Source organism: Antechinus flavipes, chromosome 1 (assembly GCF_016432865.1).
Source record: "Antechinus flavipes isolate AdamAnt ecotype Samford, QLD, Australia chromosome 1, AdamAnt_v2, whole genome shotgun sequence".
Classification (NCBI taxonomy): Eukaryota; Metazoa; Chordata; class Mammalia; order Dasyuromorphia; family Dasyuridae; genus Antechinus; species Antechinus flavipes.
In genome coordinates this window covers 709943251-709965485 of record NC_067398.1, presented here as the reverse complement: position 1 = coordinate 709965485, position 22235 = coordinate 709943251, and the positions used below count along the sequence as shown (strand labels likewise).

The 22235-nt window shown below is 47.5% G+C and overlaps 1 protein-coding gene across 1 annotated transcript in view; it reads right to left on the bottom strand.

Moving 5' to 3' along the window:
* Window positions 1–596: 596 nt before the first annotated feature.
* The window catches only part of GRK3 (G protein-coupled receptor kinase 3), a 184243-nt gene continuing 162604 nt past the window's right edge, over window positions 597–22235 (bottom strand). The window contains exons 18-21 of the mRNA XM_051973020.1: window positions 17192–17354; window positions 14393–14529; window positions 10315–10428; window positions 597–8088 (exon numbers count right to left, since the gene is read on the bottom strand). Of these exons, the coding sequence (XP_051828980.1) occupies window positions 7927–8088; window positions 10315–10428; window positions 14393–14529; window positions 17192–17354 (576 nt within the window). The 3' untranslated portion in view covers window positions 597–7926. The remainder of the gene's footprint in view (window positions 8089–10314; window positions 10429–14392; window positions 14530–17191; window positions 17355–22235) is intronic.

Genomic DNA, 22235 nt, shown 5'->3' with positions numbered 1-22235 from the left:
ATCTTATGAAAGTCTGCGTCTGCTCAAAGCCGCTTTGTTCTAGAAAACAAAATGCCTTTTTAGAAATTTCCATTAAAAAAAAAAAACAGTTCTTACAAGGTTTTGCAAGAATGAATGTTGAAAACTATCTATGCACATGTTTTGAAAATAAAAAGCTTTATATAAAAAAAATAGAAATAAAAAGTTCTGTAAAAAAAAAAATCCTCGCAAGTCTCTAGCATGTGCCTTTGTGGTAAGGGGGAAGGGGGGGGAGATGGTTTAGTCCCCTTTCCAAATCAACAGATTAGACTCAATGGCCTAGGTTGTCTTAAAAGTTCTGGGTGCCTAACCCTGGAGCCCCAAAACAGCAGCATTCTCCAAAAAAATGAAATAAATAAAAATTTGGGTGGAATCCAAAAACCTAAGCAAACAATAGACAGATATCGGCCAGCAGACCTTTCCGTCCTCCAAAATATTTTCATTTCCGCCATAACCCCTCGCCATCAATATTCCAAATGAGTCACATCCTTATGTCTTAACATCTTGATCACATCAAGGAGATTTTTTTTTTTTTTTACTGAAAGGGAAAAAAACAAAACTGGACACCAAAACAGATGTACATTGGCAGGTTCTTTTATTGGGATGTTTTTTATATAAGCAATTGACCAACACAGAAAATAACCAACTTAGCTTGCTCCAAAATAGCTCTCGGAGACAATAGTATTGACCAAGTATGGCACGTCCTGAACAGTGCTGACGGTTGCCATAAGTGGGGAACAGTTTCCAAGGAAGAAAAGACTTAAAACGTGCACTTCTTAGGCGGTATACCAAGAAATTAAAAAAAAAAAAAAAACTTGATTTGCACAATAAATAGGAAAGGGCCAAAGTTCAGAAGAGAACAGACAAGGATGCTTCCTAGGTATGACAGCTTGGGTTATTTACAGGAATACTGGCCTTTTATGTTAACTCTCCCAATCAAAAATCGAGGTCCTTTTAGAAGTTTTCATAATTGATTCTACTAGAATGTGAATATGCTCCTAAATTTCTAAAATTTGCAGAAGAGAATATGTAACTAAATAATATTAGGCTGTGTAGAAACTGCTCTTTAAAAAATTAACAACTTCATTATTGGTTTTGGTTTTTTTCCCATTTTTTTCCCCACCAGGACTTCAGCGATAACCCACGATACACATGGATTATCTCTCTAATATCATGTTCCAAACTAATTTGAAGTGGCCAGGGGAAGGGAATGATTCCATTCAAATTCAAGGCACACACCACCCCCTACAAGTTGCACTTAATACTTAGCTCTCCTATATAAATGCTACTCCATTACAGCTATAGTCTGATCTCATATTTGATCAATATTTTTCACCGAGACCAGGTCAACTCTAATCAGAGATGGGTCTCCTGGCCTTAAAAAAAAAAAAAAAAAAAAAAGAACACTCAGCAGAAACAGCAGCAATAACATAGATCCTGAAAGATCTCATACGTAGAAGGCTCCGAGTCTCCATCAGTCATAGAATTCCCCCAAAATTCAATAGACTTAAGGAAAAAAAAAATCTAAATCACATAGGAAACAACTAAGAGTAAGAAATGAACCGAAAACGTGCTCCATTAATCCGTTATATCATAGCCAAACTGGAATTTGTCAACCAGAATGAAGCTTCTTTTGAAAGAGGTAGATTAAAGCAGTATTTCATGGCAAGCTCTTCAGTGAGACACCAAAAGGCAGGTATGTTTTACAGGCAAAAAGAATTAGGCTGTGTAATCTATTCCTTGGTGATCGACCGTCACGCTGCTGCATAAAACTCGACTTACGTTAACATGAGCTAATTTTTTAGTTACAAAAAAAGAAACCTCTGAATTTCTGGGAATGGGTAAGCTGAACAGAGTTTTAAAAAATTCATTTAATTCCATTTTTGAAAAAGACATTTCTCCTATGTGAAAAGAACTGTTATCTCTTTAAATACCAAACTATACAGATTTAAAAAAAAAAAAGCAGCAAGAATAATATGGAATGTTTTAGAAATTAATGAAACGCATGGATTTAATAAATAATATAAATTTTTTTGTTGTTAAAATAGAAATCTTATCTTAGACCTACATAGTTGAGCAATCTTTACATTACCAAAATAAAGCCGAGTGGATGATGATTAGTTTATTTATTTTGCTGAGGCAATTGGGGTTAAGTAACTTGCCCAAGGTCACACAGCTAGGAAGTGATAAGTGTCTGAGGTCAGATTTGAACTCAGGTCTTCCTGACTTCACCTTAGCTGCCCTGGATGATGATTAATTTAAAAGAGGAAGGAAGGGGATTCGATTTAGCACGGTTATTTTAAGTGGCCAGGGTTTAGCCTGTCCTTGATGGTATGAGGAATTAGAAAGAAAAAATTCAAGTTCTTTCTGCTTTGAATGCACATTTGAAAAGACTTTTTCCCAGCAGGGGATGCAGCAGAATGAGCCCAGGAGCATCAGGGGAAATCCTCCTACCTGGAAGCAGAGTCCATTCAACAGCTGCCTCTCCACTTGGGAGAGTTTAGGAAAAGTCCTTTTCCTCATTTGTCCAATGAGGAGATGGATGTAAAAAAAGCCAGCTCTTAGAGACAATAGGTCAAGGATCAGAACCCAGAAGGGACCTCAGAGATCATTTCATCTAATCTCCCCAATTTATAGATGATAAAACGAAGGCCTCTGAAGGTACAATGAGTTTTCCAAGGTCACACAGGTAACAAATCGGTAGCAGAGCCAGGATTACAATTTAGGCAAAAACAGAAATGGGGATATTCTATTAACACAAACAATTATTTTTTTAAAATTTGAAATTTTAACATTTTGCCATTGACAGTTACTAGAGCAAATAGGAATTATTTTAGCACAGTTAAAACTCGTCCATTTGTGTGTATGTACATCCTGTAGGAGGCACTAGATCATAATCACTAGGAAATCTCTCTTGATTATCTTGCCAACTGCATCAAAAAAGGAACAAAAGCTTTTGCATTAGGGATATTACAGGAAAGTAACGCAAAAAGCGACTCAAATATAATGAAGCTGGCATATCCACTATATTTTCTGCCCTAAAATTTTTTGTCAGTTGTTTACACAACACAGTGGAAATCTGTGATTTAATTAATCCTATTAAATATCTGGGCTGGGACTATTTAAAGCGAATACTCAAATGCTTCAAATTTCTCCTTTACATAGCTGTCTTAGAAGTAATCTGATGCAGATCTTTTTAAAAGTGCATTTAAAAATGAGGCAACAAATTAGAGATGGCGCTATTCTCCGAAGCGATTTCCAAATTAGTTTAATGAGGCAATAATGTCAGCACTGACTTGCTCTAAACACACACTGACAACTACAAAAATTTTCCCTCTATTTTTAGGGGATTTACTGAAATACCATATCTTATTCAAGAAAAAGAAAGCCAGTTTCAAAAATTTATACAATTTGCTTTCCCTGTGTGTGGATACTCTGATGATAAGCTCCTGAATCTGATTTAATCCGAGCCATACAGCAGAGTACAGGCCTATGGATGTAAGCTGATGTGTTCGCTCTCTCTCACTCTTGCTCGCTCTCACTCTCACTCATGCACACACCCAGACTCCCACTGAACTCACAAGCTCACATTATTAAAAAAAAACATTAGGACACAGACATTATCGTTCACTTATATTTTACAAAAAGCCAAAGGGAGGAAAAAACCCCGTTATTTTCAAATATTTATTTTTGTGCTTTGAGGCAAAGGGGCCTGTTTTATTTCTAAATGAAATCTCTTCCTCGCCCCCGTTTCTACAAAGATTCCTCTCCTGCCCCCATCCCTGAATTATTCTGAGAGAGTGGCAGAGCCTCCCTGGTCCCACAGGCAGGACAGGGAGCGGGAAGCCAGGCTTTGTTACTGAGAGCAGCACGGAGCATCCAGAACGCAGTTCCCTGAACCTAACGGTGACGAGCCGCAGATCGTCACAAACACAGACACGGCTTCTCTTACACCCTGCACGTGATCAGTGTCTATACAGATTTACACGGTGTCTTCATGACAAAGCTCAACTTGGAGACTTTTGTTTTCTTTCTACCCGGTACATGAAAATGGTGATGAACATTAGAAACGATTCATTCTAAGAGACAGGCAGGTCTGGTATAATCAGCCCTTCAGAGAGGAGAGGAATTAGTGTGGACACACACACACACACACACACACACACACACACAGTGAGTCCCTTTACCCACTGCCAACATGGAGCTCAATGACCTGGGCCACACGGGACCCAGAGCAGCAGCCTGGGCCGGAGGGCCCCGTTCCACATGACTCTGATAACGACATGTGCTTACTTGGCAATCTCCCAAAATCCCCTTTTCCATGGCACCCAATGCAATGTTCTGTGTCTCTTACAGTGAAGGCTCGAATCCCTCCGGCAGAGTCACGCTCGAGGGGACGTGTCCAAACCTTGTCTAAGGCACATTTGACAGGGGCCTGGTTAGGGCCTCTCCAAGTGCGGTGCACACGTCTCAAACTGAAACTGAGCTGCCGGCCTGACCTGAACAGGGATAAAATTTTGCTTGCTCTTCCCCCCAGCACTGAGATTTCGATACCTGCAGAGCGTTGTCACTACGATGGAGATCGCATTCATGTTACATACTTTCTTTGCAATCTCGCGGCAATTGGCCCATTTCTGCAAATTCGGCCAAAAACCATCATCAGATCAGACATAATTATTCTAGGACACAGATCCAGGGCTAGAAAGGCCCTTGGAAGCCATCTAATCCAATCCCCTCAGATCACAGATGAGGAAACTGAGGCACACACAGGTGAGAAATGACAAAATGACTTGCCCAAGCTGACAGAGGAGGAAGCGTCAGGGATGGAACAGGAAGCCAAGGCTTCTGATTCCTGAGCCAGTGTTATTCTGAAGCACTAAATAAAATGCGGCCCCCAATTCTATAGCGTGAAATGAGTAAAATAAATGTTTAAAATCTTAACACAGACATTTTGGATCAACAAAATTTACATCAATAACAATGCAATGATAAAAAAATAAAGTTCATAAATTATCATATATCAACTATGAAAACAATCTCTAGATTTTTTAAGACATCTTTAGATATTCCTTTGAATATCAAATGAAGAAGTACTTGGTCAAATATTTTGAAATGCTGCAAATATGTTCCTTACGTTTTTAGATTATCTTCACAGACAATTACCTAAATCATCTGAACTTTAAAAATCAAACACAAGTTGGTGAAATGAAATATAATTTAGGAACTTACTCTGCATTGAGATAATTTTTTTTTAAATTACAGGCTTACTTACTGAATTTTAACCCTAAACATGTGAAGGGAAGCGACAAATATCAAGGCATTTTACAGTTCGATCGCAATTCCATTTATGGTAGAAAAGTAAAAATGGACACTCTGTTTAGCACCCTGGGCATCGAGGAGCACAATAAACACAATCTTTCCTATTCTGGTTCTGGAAATCCCCCGTTCCATCTTAATGGGAAATGAGCAGAAATTTGGGAGAAAACATTCGACCACTGACTCCTTCCTGGAGTCCAACCAAGCCTTTCCTTCCCCTGGGCCTCCTTTCCTCGTGCGAATGGTTGCTTCTCCCCGACCCGACAGATTTGACATCCTACAAACAAATATACCGGATTTGACCTGCTGGTTTCCAAGAGCAACAACAGTCAGGTGAGACTTCACCTGTTCCCAATCATTATCACTTACTGCTCATTCCTTTCGGTAATGTTTTTAGAACCCACATGTGAATTCTGGGAATTCCCATCCGAGCCAGTGGCAGCTTCTGGCCACTTTTGATCTCTGAATCTGGTATTGAGCAGAGGGTGATCCCTCAGCCAGGAAGGGGAGTTCTTTCTGCTGACCTCTCGGGACCCACTGGGAGAGCAAGGCCACTTGGCCCCGATGTATTGCCAAGGACCGGCCCCAAGAGAACCCAGGGGAGTCTCTAAGTCTCTAAGGCAACTGTCCTGCTTCCTTGAGCCAGGGTGGGATTCACTGCCTTTAATGCCATTGCCTGCATTGCTTTCAACAACTTGGAGACTGCCTTATAATGAGGGAGTTGCAGCTAACTGGAGTCTCCATGAAAGTGTTCGGGAGCACGTCGCTTTTTAAAAATTAAGTATATTGCTTAGGATTCTGTCATCTGAGATAAACATGGTTCTTTTAATAATAGGAGGAAGTTTTCAGCAAACATTAGATTCTAGGATTAAGCTTCCAAGCCAATTTAGACCCTGCTACTATAGGAAGCGGCAGCAGCAGGAGGAGGTGGGTGGAGTGCTCTCTCTCCAGGAGATTTACTGAAATAATTTATTGGTGGCTCCTCAAGAGAGCCATCCCCCCTGCCCCTGCATTGGTAATGCATTAAAGGGACTTCCTTTTGTAGCTCCCGCAATGCTCAGATTTAAAAATAAATGCACGGCACCTCTGTAGACCTTGAGGACAGATGGCAGGGAAGGCAGAACAGAGAGTCGGGATCTTCAAACTGTTAATTATTTTCCACAGGCACGGTACAATGGCACACATACACAAAAAGAAGTCACTTTCGAAACCATTTCTTGAGTCTGTTGGCACTTGGCACTTTGCTATAAAGAAAAAAAGTTCTGAGGACGGAGAGCTCGTTTGGGCGCGGAAGGAGCATCTCAGAACAGAGGGGAAATAAGCCACAGGTGACCGGGAGGAAGATTCCTGAATTGGCTCAGCCCTGGGAGCTGTGGCGTTGCTAACGGGCCGTGACAGCCTGCTGGGCAGAATTCATTTGCTTAGGACATATGAAGAAGCATTAGGCGAAGAAAGCGGACGTATGCATGTCTGGTCTGCCTGCCTGTATGTAAGCGTGTCTGTATGTATAGATTGTTTAAAAACCCACTTGCGACACCCACTTTTCATAATTTTAACTCCCGTTCATTAAAAATTGCGTCTAATTCTACAAAAAATGCAAATGGAGCAACATGATTTCTTCTTCATCCTATGAAGTCATCTCTCCTGTACACACATTTGCAGGGACCAGCCAGAATGAAGAACTAGAATCACTGCGCTGGAAGGTCACTCATTTTTTAAACACAGAAAACTCCAACTGTCAAAGGGACAGCTGGAGAACTACTTTGAAGAATACGTACCAAAGCCCCCCACCCAGGCTCTCCCTCAGCACGTCCACTGGAGTGTAATGGGTTCAAAGGTTTTTAAAAGTGCAATTTGCCCTGAAATTGAAAAGAAACGCCTTCAAGTTCATGAACAACCATTCTTAAAATCTACGAATCGCTAACTGATACAACAACAGAACTCTAGATTCTGTTCCTCTAAGCCCCTTCCTCAACGGCGACCGAAGATCCCCAAGTCACAAGGACAACAGTGGCAGCTATTACGTGTGAGTACGACAGACAAGGAGACGGATCGAAGTCTGCAAGTTTTCAAAGAATCTACAACTCGTAAGCCCGGGACGGGAAGGCGGCGGCATCTACGGGGCACCGGGAGTCACGCGTTGGCCGCCGGGGCACAGAGTGAAGGCGACGGACCCGGAGCACGAAAGGCAGCCCGCCCTTCCCCACCGGGGGTCCCCAGCTCCTTCCGAGAAGGTCCAGACGGCGCCGCCAAAGGGCGAGGAGCTCCACGCTCCGGGCTCACACAGACCACGATAAAGTGAGTAGCAAAGAAAACCATCTTCCTTTCTTCAGTAGTTTAAAGTTGGGTGGCTCCCGCCAGTGCCGGGCAGCGCCAGGAGAGCAGAAGCAGCCGCTGCGAGCCAGCAGCCCCTGGCTTCCCTTCCTCAGAATTCCTCCGCCACCTTCTCCAGCCCTGGCCGCCGCGTCCAGGCCGGCCGAGCAGCCTGTGCCCAAACTCCCACTCGCGTCCTCCTCTGCCGCGGCGCCTGCGTGGGGGTGGGGACACAGTACTTCGTGGCGCGCTTTAAGGGGAGGGAGTGACAGTCTCTCCTTAAAGGCCATTGCTATTTCTGTGGCTGAGCGGAGGCTTCGAAAGCTCAACAACCGTCGGTCGGGGTTTGTTGAGGAACTTTGGAGCCCGCCGTAGTAACCTCTGAGCCTCAGTAAAGGTTTCTATCAATTCTTTTTTCCATTGAACATATTCGGGGTCACTCTAAATGAGAAAGAAAATGCAGAAATGGTTAAACATTTATCCATTTCACGGGGAGCTTGTCTTTTAAAAATCACTAATAGACCCTGACGCTGGAGCCCAAGAAATGGAACGCCCACCAAGCTCTCTCCTTTGGAACCCACTGGAAACTCCGTCCTGAACCCTTCGGGGGCTGCTGGCAGAAGTCGGAGGGCAACACGGCCCCTTCCTCCAGGATGCTCAATGGAAGCAGCAACAAACCTGCACCATCGCCGGCCGGGGCCTCCCTCCCCAAAAGAACTAGCCAAGATTCCGGAGTGAGCACAAACCATCCTGCCCAGCGACCAGGCTTCCGGGAACAAGCGTCTCAGGTCTGGCTTAGGCTGATGAGCAAAAGGAAGCCGTCGCCCACGGCCGAGCCCACGTGTAAGCCTGGCCAGCGGGCGCCGACCTGCCAGGGCCTCTGCCACACTAAGGGCGTGCTCTCAGGCCCAGGAAAGAGTGACCTGGGACTTCTTAAGTCAGAAACCTCGTCACTACCTCGTCCCTTCTCCCCTGGGGGCCTCTGCTTTGTCCCCTTTAAAATGAGAGCTGGACCCTGACGATTCCCAAGCTCGGCTCCTCTGACTGTATCAGTCGCCCTGACTGAAATGTGGGGAGAAGTGAAAATCCTCTCTGTCAATCACCTCTCCCCTGCAGACCCAAGGACAAAGGGACCCAAGGGTGCCTCTAATAGTGACTGTAAATGGAAGCACAGCCGAGGATGCAGCTCCCATCGCTGTTTTCAAGGGAGGCATAAATCTGGGTGAGGGGGCGCCTGCCCACAGCGTCACCACTTCCATGGACAACGCCCTACCCAAGGTCGGAAGGCAAGAGGGGCTCCCCAGACATAAGAGGCCTTCCAGGTGATCCTGTTCTCAAAGTTGCATTGATCGCATTTTCTTTCCCCCTGGAACTGTGGTCACAGAGCACTAGCCCTCAGCTTGTTGGGAGCATTTTTGGGAGAGAAGCCGTGTGCAGCTCTCAGACCATAAGGCTCGTTAGGCCTTACTGGGTATTACTGGAGATGCGAGGAAAGGCCAAAGACAGACGGTCCCCATCCCACGGAGCTTGCCATCGACGGGCACAGCGTGGCGCGGAGCTCCGCATCCAAACGAGCCCGCTCAGCATCACTAACAGAGGCTCTCGGGGAGCCTGTGGCTACGAGGTGACCCCTTGTCTCCAGCCGCCGAGGGTCCGCTCGTCCCTGAGCCGGGCCAGCCCTTGGCCACACAGCCCAGCCCTTGGCCACGGGTCAGTGGTTTCCTGCCACAGTCGCACCTCCCATAGCTTGTCCTCTGGGGGCACAGTCTTTTAGAGCCCCTCACCATTGTCCTGCCACCGGGAGACATTTTATGCTCAAGCTAGATGGGAAAGAGATGGACTTAACCACATGATTTCACTGCTTCACGCTCCTTCGCTCCGTTCCATGGCTACTCATCGCAGCCGCCCCACACCGGGCGATTTCGGTCCATCCCCTCACCCACAGCTCACGGGGGCCTCCCTGTCCCATCTGGTTTGCCGCAGCCTTTGGGCTTTTTCTGTTTGCTTTCACTTCCTCTCTGGCCCCGGGTTATTCCCTCCTTAACGTTACTGAAGTCTGCTTCTTCCACGTGGTCATTGTGAGAAATACGGGGCGTCTACCTGGGACCACTGGGCTCTCTGACCACAATTCCAGGGGAAAAGAAAAGCATTCGCTTTTAGAGCTACCCAGAAGCTCCTAGAGTTAAAGATGCGTGTGGCCTCCAAGCACTCGGTCCCACCCACAATAGCTGGGACTGCTCGGCAGCCTTTTGCAGACATTAACTCATTTGAGACAGACAACAGCCCTGAGAGGGGGGTGCTGCTACATCCCATGTGACAGATAAAGAAACATAAAAGGGAAGGGAATTGCCCACAGCCATTCAGTCAGTGTCTGAAGCTGGATTCGAGCTCAGGTCCGGCGTTTTCTCTGCTGTGCCATAGAATGAGGCCTCGGAGTAGAGCTGAGGGACGGAGGCACAGGAGAGGGATCTCATGCATTGGGACCATTTTTTACTAAGTACTTTGTTTCTAGAGGTAACAGCCAGTTTCTTTCAAAGCCAGGCCCAGTCTACTCTGTAAATAATAGAACATGAAGTGGCAAGAACCCCGCACCCACACCAGGAGACGGTTACACCGATCGTCTTCTCCACCTGCTTTGGATTTCACTAAATATTTAGAATGACTTACCTCACACTGTAGGACCAATTGTTTTCCTCCTTTTATCCTCAGCAAAATGCATTTTTTGTCTTTAATCTGAGTTTCTTCCACTGAGACGATCTGATCCATTGTAACTAAGTTTTGCTATCAAAAAAAAAAAAAAAAAAGGTCTTTAAAATTTCAAATTGTTAAAATTGAACCTCAGAAGGCATTCTGAAAATCTAGCTGGCTTTGAAAAAAGGTAAAAGAAAATCACAAACTTTTGGCCTTCTTTTGTGTATGTGTGTATGTGTTAAAGGTGAAGAAAATAGCTACAAAAATAAATAAATAAATAATGAGCAAGAGTCAAAAATTGCTTTAAACAGGGCGAAAAAAAAAAAAAAAGCCATTCTGGGTAAAAGAGCCAACTTTGTCCCCTCAATGAAATCTGCATCTCTTTTGGACCATTCACTGATCCCGTCCTCCACTCCCCGTTTCCGATCTCTTACCCATGGATGCTAGCAGCCCGTTTGGAGGGACCCTCCCCCGGGGCTCCACTGGAGGCCCAACTGACCCAAAGGAGAGCAGGTCATTTTAACAAAGCTAACCAATGAGGTTCTGGTGAAGGGAGAGGCAGCTCGGAAGAATACAAAGATGAGGCTAAAATAAAGGGATGAGGCCGTGTGCACAGGCTCCTCCAGAGACTCCCCCACGCCGGCTATAGCATTGTGAATGGGGCTGAATGCTATAGCTGCATCGTTACCTTACCAGTTTATGTTTTTTGGAATAAATACTCCAGGAGTCCTAGATGAAAAACAACACCATCATAAGCTACCTGCGGCCTTGAGAAACAAAGCCCCCGGTAACAAGAACCCCACATTCGTGGGTAATCGAGTGCTTCTGTCTCCCCGCTTTGAAACATGCCTGAGACACTAGAGGTTTCAAAGGGCCTGAATCGGGCCTCCCTCCCCGGATGGGGAAGGCGTGGCCTTTGTCCAGTCTAAGCAGGGCCAGGGCGAGACTTTCTGGACCAAAACTTCTTCTGCCCCGGGAAATCTGAGAATTCGGCCCAGTCACTCCCTTAGCAAAGAGCCTCAGTTTCCCCTGAGATCCAGAAGGCCCTGATCCTGCCCTTCTACTTCACTCCCCCCTCAGCTGCCCAAGGGATCTTCCTGAGTGCCTACCCTGCTATTCGGAAAACCGACCGGTCCCTGTCAACTCCGGGACCCAATCCTAAGTCCTGCTGCAAGGGCCCCGTGCTCTGGGCTTCTCTGCACTGGGACAGTCCGTCTTCCACCTGGGGCAGTCACCCCTCCTCCCCCCACCTCCTGGAGGAGACCTCTGCGGGCCACGCCCTCTCCCCACCTGGCAGCGTCTTCCCTCGGCCATTACCCATCGGTACCAACAGAGTGGACGGCCCATGTTTATCCCCAGTAGGATGGGGGGCTGTACGGGCAGAGAAGCCCTTTCTGTCTGAGTGAGTGATATGGCATAAGGCCTGCTGGCTGAGCCTGGGGACTGCCAGGAAAGGCAGTGCTCCCTCACCATTCCCCTTGGGGAGACCCCAGGACACCCTTCAGTGACAGGCTCAGTCTGGGTCCTCCCCAAATTCTATCCTTCATCTACTGGCCTTTCAACACACAAGCTGATAAGCCCCCAACGCCCTGACCCCTCTGGCCCCCACACCGGCAGAGCTCGCCGTCCCACAAATGCTGTGCTCCCTCCACATTTCATGAGCCCTACAGTGCTCCTGAATCACAGCCTGGTCCTTCTGCCTCTCCCTCTTCCAAGAAAACCTTTCTCACCAGACCTCAGCTCCCTCGGCTTCTTCCCGGGCCGTCCCCTCGTACCTTCTGTGCCATCCTTCCTTTCTGATCGTGCTAGCCCAGCTCTTCGTGCTCCCCTTCCCCATCTCACCCCGCTCCTACTCCCGGCCTCCCAGCCTCCAGCCTCCTGGGCCGAGGCCGACTCGTCTGCCTGCACACGGATCCCGTCCCACACTTCCTCTTTCTCCTTCCCTTTGTGCTCCGCTCTGGCTGCTCTAATTCCCCCTCATCCCATCTGACTGAAACTCAGTGGGCCTCACCAGGCCTGCCTCCCTCTGATGAGACAGCGGGGTGATGGAGGGCCAGGCCCTCCCAGTGCCACCTGTTCAGATGGCACTCTCCTTGGCCTCTGGGGCCCCGGCTGGCTTTAACTCTGGGGAGCAAAGTGTCCCTGGGCCGGGGCCCATCACCGGTTGTGTGATTGTGGGGGGATGGACTTTCTTTGGATATCCAGCATTTAACCTGGAGCCTGGCACACAGTAAGGGCTTAATAAATGCTTGACCCCTTGACTTGACTCTATCTCGTTTTGCAGAAAAGAAACTGGAGGCTCAGAGATTAGCTAGCTTTGTTTCTACAAAGAACATTTACTTGTTTGCATCCACAAGGAATAGCATTAGAAGCTACCAGAGTTCTTTCTTGGTCACTTCAGCTCCCAAGACCTGTCCATTGTCCTGACGCTGCGTCCTTCTCTGCTCCCCTCTTCCCTGGACCTCACACCGACTTCCAACCTCTCTCACATCTCCAGCCGATCTGCGGCATTGCTGCTAAAGTCGCCGACCCTGCTCCAAAGCCCCAGACGGCTATCAGTGGGTCTAGGGGATAATACAAAGGCCTACAGAGATAATACAAAGAAACCTACAAAATCTACTAGGGATCTTCATTCTTTGCTTTTGTATTTCCAGCATCTAGCATACTATATTTGTATGTAGTAGACATTCAATAAATGCTTAATGAGTTGAATTACGTTAAAACACTGAGATAAACTTAAAACTTTTATGCAAATACAAATTCCTATTATTATTGTTAAAAAATAAATAAATCCCGATTCAGATGAGCTGGGCCCGGTACCGGGAAGTCTCGGGCTGAGCCCCACCTCTGCCACTCTGGCTCTGCGGTCCTGAGGCTGACCCACAGCCTCCCTCCTTTCTCTGGGCCCAGGTAACTGCAAAGGAGGGCCCCACTTGAACTGGTGGAGGACGCTTCCTCACCCGAAAGGACTCAAAAGCAACGAATCACAGGCCTGGACCTCGTTCCAGAATTACAGGAAAGTGTTTTGAAACGTCCTTCAGGGAACACAAAAGTTAAGGACAAAAGCCAACACATAATCCCCCTAATTCTCGAGTTAAGAAAGCCGATTTCTTCCTCGTTGTTTAAATATTTTAGGTCTGCGATGTTCCCCCCACAGGAGGAAGCCTCTGCGAGGCAGGATGTCAGCTCCCTCCAGAGCAGGCAAAGCATCTTTTTAAGCTCTCGGCATCTGAGTCAGCGCCTGCGGGCCAGTGGCACCTGACAGCCATGCGTAATTTAGCCGGGGAAATGAGACGTTCAGATGAGTCTTGATGCTGAACACTCAGCCCGAGGGCCCTGAATTGAAACATTTGTAGGCTTGCGGAACACACACTGGTCATTAAATGCCAATCAATTCCCAAGGGCAGTTACTCATTAACGGGTAAGTTCCCAGCCTAGAAGCATTAACTGCTAAAAATACACAGCTCGCTCCCATTAAATCACGAATGGTAGAGTGAGTTGGCCCACCAAAGGACTACGACGGTATAAAATGACAGCCCGTCAGAAGGAAATGCTGACATCTGAATCAGGACTTAGGTTAGGCGAGGAAATGCGTCTGTCGGCAATTAGTGATGCTTCATTTGCTCACGAAAAGCATTTTGTGAACACCCACAACGGGCCCATCGAACTCTCAGTCTGTGGCCGTGGGATCCCCCGGGATGTCTTGGGCTGACTGGAGGAAACAATGTCTTCTTCCCTCTCCTCTGCATTAACCTCCATGTCTAATATAGGGCTTTGGTATAGAATAGGGGCTCACTAAATGCTGATCTATTGAAAAGAGCAGTTTGTTATTTTATTTCTAAATAGTGAATAAATTACTATTCGGGCATTTTTCACGTGTCCCTTTGTGTACATACACTTTCATTTTAGTACCTTTCTACACAGCATCATGGAACCTTTAAGGATACTATTAGTTTTACACTATTAGAATACTCCATCAAATATCCTTTGGGATTCCCGACTACGTCCCTGTGACCTTAGATAAATAAGGATTCACGATTCCTTCTGGACTTACCCGTGATTCTCCCTCCCCCCGCCACTCAAGTCTGTTTGGAAAGAGGTAAAAGTAACGTCGTTGCCACTGCGTCAAAAATGGATTTCCCAGCTTCAACATGTATCCGTGTAAAGTACAGTCTTTCCCTAAAGCGTAATCTGTGAAGACACAAGATAGAAGCAAATCAGAGACGCTCAAATCACAGCGGCTAACGTGTCGTAAACCAATCAACAAGAACGTGTTAAGTGCTTACTACGTGTCAGGCAATGTACAAGACACCAAGGACACAAAGACTAACTTGGAATAACTTCTGCCCTCAAGGAACTTATATTCTATAGGGGGAGACAACACATATACCCAGTAGCACTTGTCACTGTTGTTTGGACATTTTTCAGTCACACCTAACTTTTTATAACCCCATTTGGGTTTTTCTTGACAAAGATACTGGAGGGGTTTGCAATTTCCTTCTCCAGATCATTTTACAGATGAGGAAACTGAGGTTCACAGGGTAAGTGACTTGTTCAGGATCTCACAGCTAGGAAGTTTCTGAGGTCGCATTTGAACTTGGGAAGGAGAGTCTCCCTGATTCCAGACCCAGCACTCTATCACTCTTCCATCTAGCTGCCCACAAACATATACAAAACATATTTTATTATCAATTGTTCACAATCCTAACAAAAACACTTACCATTCCAGAAAATTAAAAACAAAGAAACAAAAAAGCTTCACCAGGAACTTGAAAACAAGACTCATTTCTCCTTTCTTCCCAACTAAACTTCTTGAGAATCTCAAGCCATCTCCCCTGGCTCTTTCTCCTCTCACAGTCTGGCTCCCAATCTCATGAGACTCCTGAACCCTCCCCAAGGTGACCCGACCTCTTGATCCACATCCAACGGCCCTTTCTCAATCCTCGTCCCTCCTGACCGTTTGGCCGCTTGGTCACTGCTCGGGAACTTGATCCTTTCTGGGTGTTGTGACCCTGCTCCCCTGTGCCTCTAATCCCTTTTTCCCGCTCTCACAGTAACTGTGGGCACACTCCAAGGCTCCTCTTTGCCACCATTCTTTCTTCCCCCCACACCCTCATGGGTCACTCTCATTGACTTGCAAATTCACTGATGCCCTCCACCACAACAGCATCCACCTGCCCAGTTCAATCCCAACCTCTCCCCTGGGCTTCAGTCTGATACCACAAACTGCCTGTTAAACATCTCAGGTCACGGGCATCTCGGATTCAATGTGCCCCAAACGAGGTTCTCGCCTTGCCTGCGGATCCACTCCCCTTTAACATCCCTGTAACTACCTTAAGCTCTGCTACCCTGCTGTCAGAGAGGGACTCTCACTCACTGTCCTCTTGCCATCTCCCTCCCCACAATACTTCTTGCCTTTCCCTCCTCCCCACAGCCACAGCTCGGATGCTGGCCCTCACACCCGCTACTGATGGGACCAAGGCAGCAGCTGGAAGGCCGGTGCCTTCGGTGACTGAATGTCCACAAAAGAAAGAACTAGAGCCCGGAGGAGCCTCTTCCAGGGTCAGCGACCGCCCACAGGCCTGTGCTCCATCCACTGAGCAAGTGGCCACGTGGAGCTGCTGGGGGGAGTGCTCTCTGTTGGGGGAGCACGAGGGGAGAACCCAGACATCTGGGAAGTGTTAGTGCCCAGCCACAGTTCTGAGCCTGTCCTGACTCTAGCAGGAAGTCCTTCTATCCCGGCACCTCCAAGCCCAGGGCCCTTTGCTGGGGTGCAGGGAGAGAGCCCCCTCACCTCCGGGGCTGCCATGCAAGAATGCAGAAACTGTAACTCTCACAATCTACCCCACGGCAAAGGCCAGAGTTATTGCGGCTTAATGAAACAGCGAAGTGTCTTACACCTGAACCAGGTGGGAAGGTTCACTCTGGCCTGGACTTGGGGTGTTCCCTAACCCTAGTTCAAATTCAGCCTCACAGTGTCTGGTGACTGTTTACCTCAGTCTCCTCAACTATAAAATGGGGATAATAATGGCACTTCCCTGAAGATCAAATGATGTGATAGTTACAAAGTACTTAGCAAGTGCCTGACCCATAGTAGGTACTTAATAAATGCTGGTCAAAAATTCTAAAAATTATATTCATTTGGCAGAATGTTGTTCCCAGAGAATGTACTGTGAAATCTGAGGTGCAGTGGATAGAGCATCAGCCCTGACGTCAGGAGGACCTGAGTTCAAATTTGACCTCGGACACTTAATACTTCCTGGCTGTGTGACCCTGGGCAAGTCACTTAACCCTGACTGCCTCAGCAAAAAAAAAAAAAAAAATTTTTTTGAGGTGAAAGCATCCCAGGTAATCACCAAAGGGGGCTGATGGAGGCTTCATGAGGAAGGTGATTCAGAAAGGGAAGGGAGATCGAGGCCATTCATGGAGGACAAGGCCCTGGAGCTTAAATAAGAGTCGGGGTTGGCGAGGTCCCGAGCCGCACGCCGGCCATAGGGAAGAGACCTATCCACGATGTGACTGGAATGTGGGGTGCACATGGGGCAGTGGCAGGGAAGGGGCAGCCTGGAGCTTCCTGGGGAAGCAAGCGGGAGCTACCACAAAGGGGTCTGGCCCCAAGCGTGGGCTGGCGAGAGCTGCTCCCCGAGAAACCGCTCCGGCAGCTGCTGGATTCGGGCTCAGGGCAGGCTGGAGGCAGCATCAGGACTCCTGACTAACGCGAGCAGGAGGTGGGAGCCCACCGTATTTCAGACAGAATCAGATGACTTGAAGACGCACAGAGAATCCGGACGCAGGAGCCCCAGAGCCTCTGTGAAGGCGGAGGGGGTGCCCCGGGCGCCGCAAGGGGGCTTACCTTCCTCGTGGCCCAGCTGCTTGTTTTTGGCCCGCTTCCTGGCCTCCATCTTGTCGGTGTCCGCGTTCACGGCCTCGTACACGGTCTCGGCCACCTCCTGCTGCCAGCGCTCCGATATGACCAGAGGGAAGTTCTTGTACAGCTCCTGATCACAGTCCAGCAGCTAAGGGAGTTAGAAAACAAAACAAGGGAGACCCTCGGTGACCTCGGGCCCTGCAGGACAGCGCCTTGTTCCAGAGCTCTCCCACGTCGCCCCCGGGCTCCGTCCCTATTCCCCAGCGTGTGCCCGGGCCAACCTTTGGGGCAGAGAGACCCGAGAGGACGAGGTCCTCTCACAGGCGCCCCGAGATCCCACTGAGCAGATCCTGGGGGACCAAGAACTGACTGAAACTTGCCAAGAGAAATCGGGCCCCAGAGGAAATGTGCCTTATTCAAACGCCCCCTCCAAGCCTCAGCCCGGCTCTTACAAGCCTGGCAGCAGAGGAGGCTCCACTCAGAGGCAGAACCCGGAGGGAGAAGGCCCCATGTGTTGCTGACCTGCCGCACAAACCTGGCCCCTCTGACCTTACTCGGCTACAGACACTCCAGACAAAGTCTCCTCTAACTCTGAGCAATGGCGCTGGGAAGGAGACTTCTGCTGTCAGAACAGCACCCTCAGGTCTGGGAGTGTCTCGCAAAGGCTGGAAAGTGAACTAACATCATGCTTTAAAACCTGGCTTTCATTCTATAGAATCAAATCATCTGTTTTATATTTCATAACACTCTCCACTCTTGTTTGCTTCTAAATTCTTCCCTTCTCCATAGATCTCACAGGCAAACTATTCCTTGCCCTCCCAATTTGTGCATGGTGTCACAGGCCCCACTTCAAACTCATCTTGGTGTGCACATTGTAAAACCTGGTTTACCCCAGGTTTCTGCCACACTGTTTTCCAATTTTCCCAGCAGTTTTTGCCAAATAATGATTTTTCGTCCCAAAAGCTTGGATTTGGAGGCTCATCAAACACTAAATTACTACGGCTATCTATCCCAATGGATTATATACCCCACATATTCCACTGACTCACCTCTCTCTAATTTTTTGAGCCACTACCTCTTCATAATACAATCTGAGATCTGGTATGACTTGGTCGCCTTCCTCAAGATTTTTTTCATTGATTCCACTGATTTTTCCCTTCTATTCTTCTAGATGAAGTTTATTATTTTTTTCTACTTCAATAAAATGATTTTTTATAGTTTGAACAAGAGTTAAAATTTTTAAGCTGACTTCAGTCACCCAGAAAATTGAATTCAACACAAATCCTAAACCTAAACACTGAGACTTAAACCAGCTGATCAAGGCAGCAAATTGTTCCCAAGAGTCTAAGGGGCCAACCCTGTGCCCCGTTCTTCTGCAGCTCACGGTTCCGCACACTTGATTTCGCATTCTCTCACAGGGGTCGTGGGTTCCGCTGATGGATGCTGCCACCAAGGGGTCGGTGAGTTGTGCCCAAAGGCCTCCATTACTCACTGATTGCCTCTCCTACTTCAGTCAGGCTGGGCGGACCAGGGCCCAGACAGGTGACGACTGCTCATGATGAGAAGAGTCTCAGAGCACAAGGGGCTGCCTCCAGAGTCGTGGAGGTCTCAGCTCAAGTTGTCAGCCATAGGCACAAGGGCTCGGGGGGCGCCTACTTATGCAGAGACTGCCCTGAGAGTTCTTCAGGCTCAGAGATGTGAAACCAGTGGCCCGGCCTCTGAGAAGAGACCCCTGCCTGCCCAAAGTGTACTAGAGCTTTTCAGAGCCTTCTAGGGCCTGCAGAGCTTGTGCTCGATCGCCTTACGCTTCAGAAATCCAAGACAGCTTCACAGAACGAGCATGTCTCCCCCCAAATTCCCTCCATGTTGCTGCTAGCCCTCGGTGCCTCAGTCTGTGCTGGAAGCTTCCGTGATCCTATTGCTGTCTCTGTTGATTCCCCCACTCCTCATTTCACCCTCGGGAGCCAGGACATGTCTAATTTCTCTTCCAAGTCACAGTCCTGCAAATAAGCCTCCACCCTCGTGTTCCCCAAAGCCCTCCCTCCTCCATGCTCACACCCCCATTTCCTTCCACCAATAGCCGATGTCTAGACCCTGCTGGATCCTGGTGACCTCTGCCCCGGGGCGGGGAGGGGTCTTGAGCTGACTCTTAAAAGGCAGAACTTGAAAGTGAATGTAATACTCTCTATTTGTTCTGACCAAGACAGAGGGAGGATGATTCCTTAAGAGAGGGCACACTGAGGCCTCCTAAATCCAGCTCAAGTTCCCTTTAGTTTTCTCAGCTTCCATCTCATCCAATTCAGGCCTTTTTCAGCCCAACGGCCGTCCAGTCACGTCTGCCCCATTCTGTCCTCGACAAGGCTCCTTCCTTGAGCACAAGGGAAAATTCTGCATTGATGGCAATTGAATTTCACCATTTCGCTGAGCATTGACTAAGTATCTACTACATCCTCTGCAAGGTTCTAGGCAGTGAGATAACAGAGACAAATGAAACTTTCCCTGCCTTTGAGAGGCTAATATTCTACTGGCCAGAGGGTGGGACGAGGGCTAACAAAATAGCTGTAAGAGGAGAAAGACTTAAATCTACAGGAAAAAAACACAAAGTAATCGCAGAAAGGGTTTTCCTGGGCAGTGGCCTCTGAGCTGAATCTGGAAGGTATTTGGGGATGCCACAGGCACAGGAGAAGAGGAGGGCATCTCAGGTAGGAGCACCGTTGGGGAGAGGGAGCATGATATATGGGAAACACAAAGGAACCCTGCTCGGATGGAACATCCCCGGCCCCAGGGAGAGGCCTGGCCTTTGCTGAATCGCACTGAGATCTGTTTGGACCTGGTGTCCCTCCTCTTGCCTGCGCCAGCCACAACTTTAATAAATATGCAAGCTACATCTTTCTCCAAAGAACGTTAAACAGTAGCAGGCTGGCAGGGGACGGGACTTTAAGGAAAATTTCACACGCAAAGACCCGTTAATAAGGGGATCCCTCTCAAGGCTCTATTGACAGGAGTGACCAGTGCCCAAAGCTGACCATAAAATGATCTGAAACACACTCCGCCAATCAGCAGCCACAGCTCCCTGACAGAAACTGCCAGAAGCCCAAGGCCCAATCATGGCGCCCCGAGCAGTGGCCCCGCGTGCCTCGGTGACGGTCTAGGCTGCGTAGCTAAGGGCAGATCTAAAGGGATTTCAGAGAAAGGAGATCTCCCTGAGTGGCTGTGGTGAAATGAGCCTGGGCTGCTGCCAGCATCCCGGGCTGCTGCTCGGAATGGGAACTACACTCTCTGCTTGTTTTTGGTCCCTTTCAATAAGTTTCTTTTTTGCCAGCACACAGTGGTCCTTGTTGTCCTGGGGCTCACACGATTCAAATTAAGGCTCTCTGCAGTCAATAAAACCTGACACTGGATTGTTAATGACTATCTGGGGGGTTCGGGGCTCCATGTTTACTACAGAAAGGAGATGGGAAGTTCTGTCAGATGTTTCGCTAAAATGAGACTATGTGTATTTTAAGGAACCTCCTCGGGAACAACCTCCAAAGACGTACTTCCTACCCTGACCCTGCCGCTTCTTAAAGAGCATCCCAGAAGACCCCAAGTCCTGCTAAAAATGCCAAGGGTTGGGGCACACTTGGGAGCAGGAGTTATCAGGCTCCCGGAGACTGACCATGACAAAGAAAGGTATTTAAGTAGCTCTCAGCCTGTGAGAGTCCACTTCTATGGGGATTGGGAAGAAAAGAGGGAAGGAGGAATAATCTGTTAGTGTCCATCTTCACTGTCCATATTCTGACATTGAGGACCGAGCAGATATAATCCTGGAAGAAGTGAGCTCTATCAATGCTGAAATTCATGCTTTAAATGAAATCAGAAAAAAAGAAAACCAGCAACTGAGAATTCCTTAAAAACTGACCAAGGCAACAGCCAACCCAGATTCTGGAAGAATGACGGTACAGAGGGGCAACAAGGTGATGCAGTGGGGAGGACACTGGCTCTGAAGTCAGGAGGACCTGAGTTCAAATCTAGCCTCAGACATATAACACTTCCTAGCTGTGTGACTCTGGACAAGGAAAGAAAGAAGGAAGGAAGGAAGGAAGGAAGGAAGGAAGGAAGGAAGGAAGGAAGGAAGGAAGGAAGGAATGAAGGAAGGAAGGAAGAAAGAAAGAAAGAAAGAAAGAAAGAAAGAAAGAGAAAGAAAGAAAGAAAGAAAGAAAGAAAGAAAGAAAGAAAGAGAAAGAAAGAAAGAAAGAAAGAAAGAAAGAAAGAAAGAAAGAAAGAAAGAAAGAAAGAAAGAAAGAAAGAAAGAAAGAAAGAAAGAAAGAAAGAAAGAAAGAAAGAAAGAAAGAAAGAAAGAAAGAAAGAAAGAAAGAAAGAAAGATGATAGGGGTTGACCCACCACCAAACACAAAGATGGCAGACTTGACTAAGAGGGAGGGCCCTTGTTTGGATCTGGTTAATGTGGGCATTTACTCTGCCCGATTAAACACAACTGACAAGAAGTTTTCTTTTCTTTTTTTTTCTTTTTGTTTTAATGAGAGGAGAGGAGACGGAGAGGGGGAAGAAGAAACTGAACGCTTATTAATTGAAAACAACTTTAAAAATCAAAGCAAGAGACACAAGGTAGTTGTAGCTATGAAGAAGGCTGGCGGGCAGCTCTCCCTTGCAGAGGCAAACGAAGGAATTGATGAGGTTCCTTCTTGTTTAGCATCCGGAGGTCACGGAAGACTTGGCCATCTCCTCTGAGAAGCGCTGCTAATAAACAGAAGTCAAGAGACTGAAACTTAAACACCAAGGCTTCTACTGAAGATGATGTCATAGGTAATTCTATTTTTAAAAAACCTTGCGGGGCCGGTAGGTGGCGCTATAGTGCATAGAGTGCCGGCCCTGGAGCCAGGAGAACCTGAGTTCAAATCCGACCTCACACAATTAACACTCAGGAGCTGTGTGACCCTGGGCAAGCCACTTAAACAAACAAACAAACAACAACCAAAAAAAAATTTGATTGGATGCTCCAAACAAGTCATGGTGTGTAACTCTGATC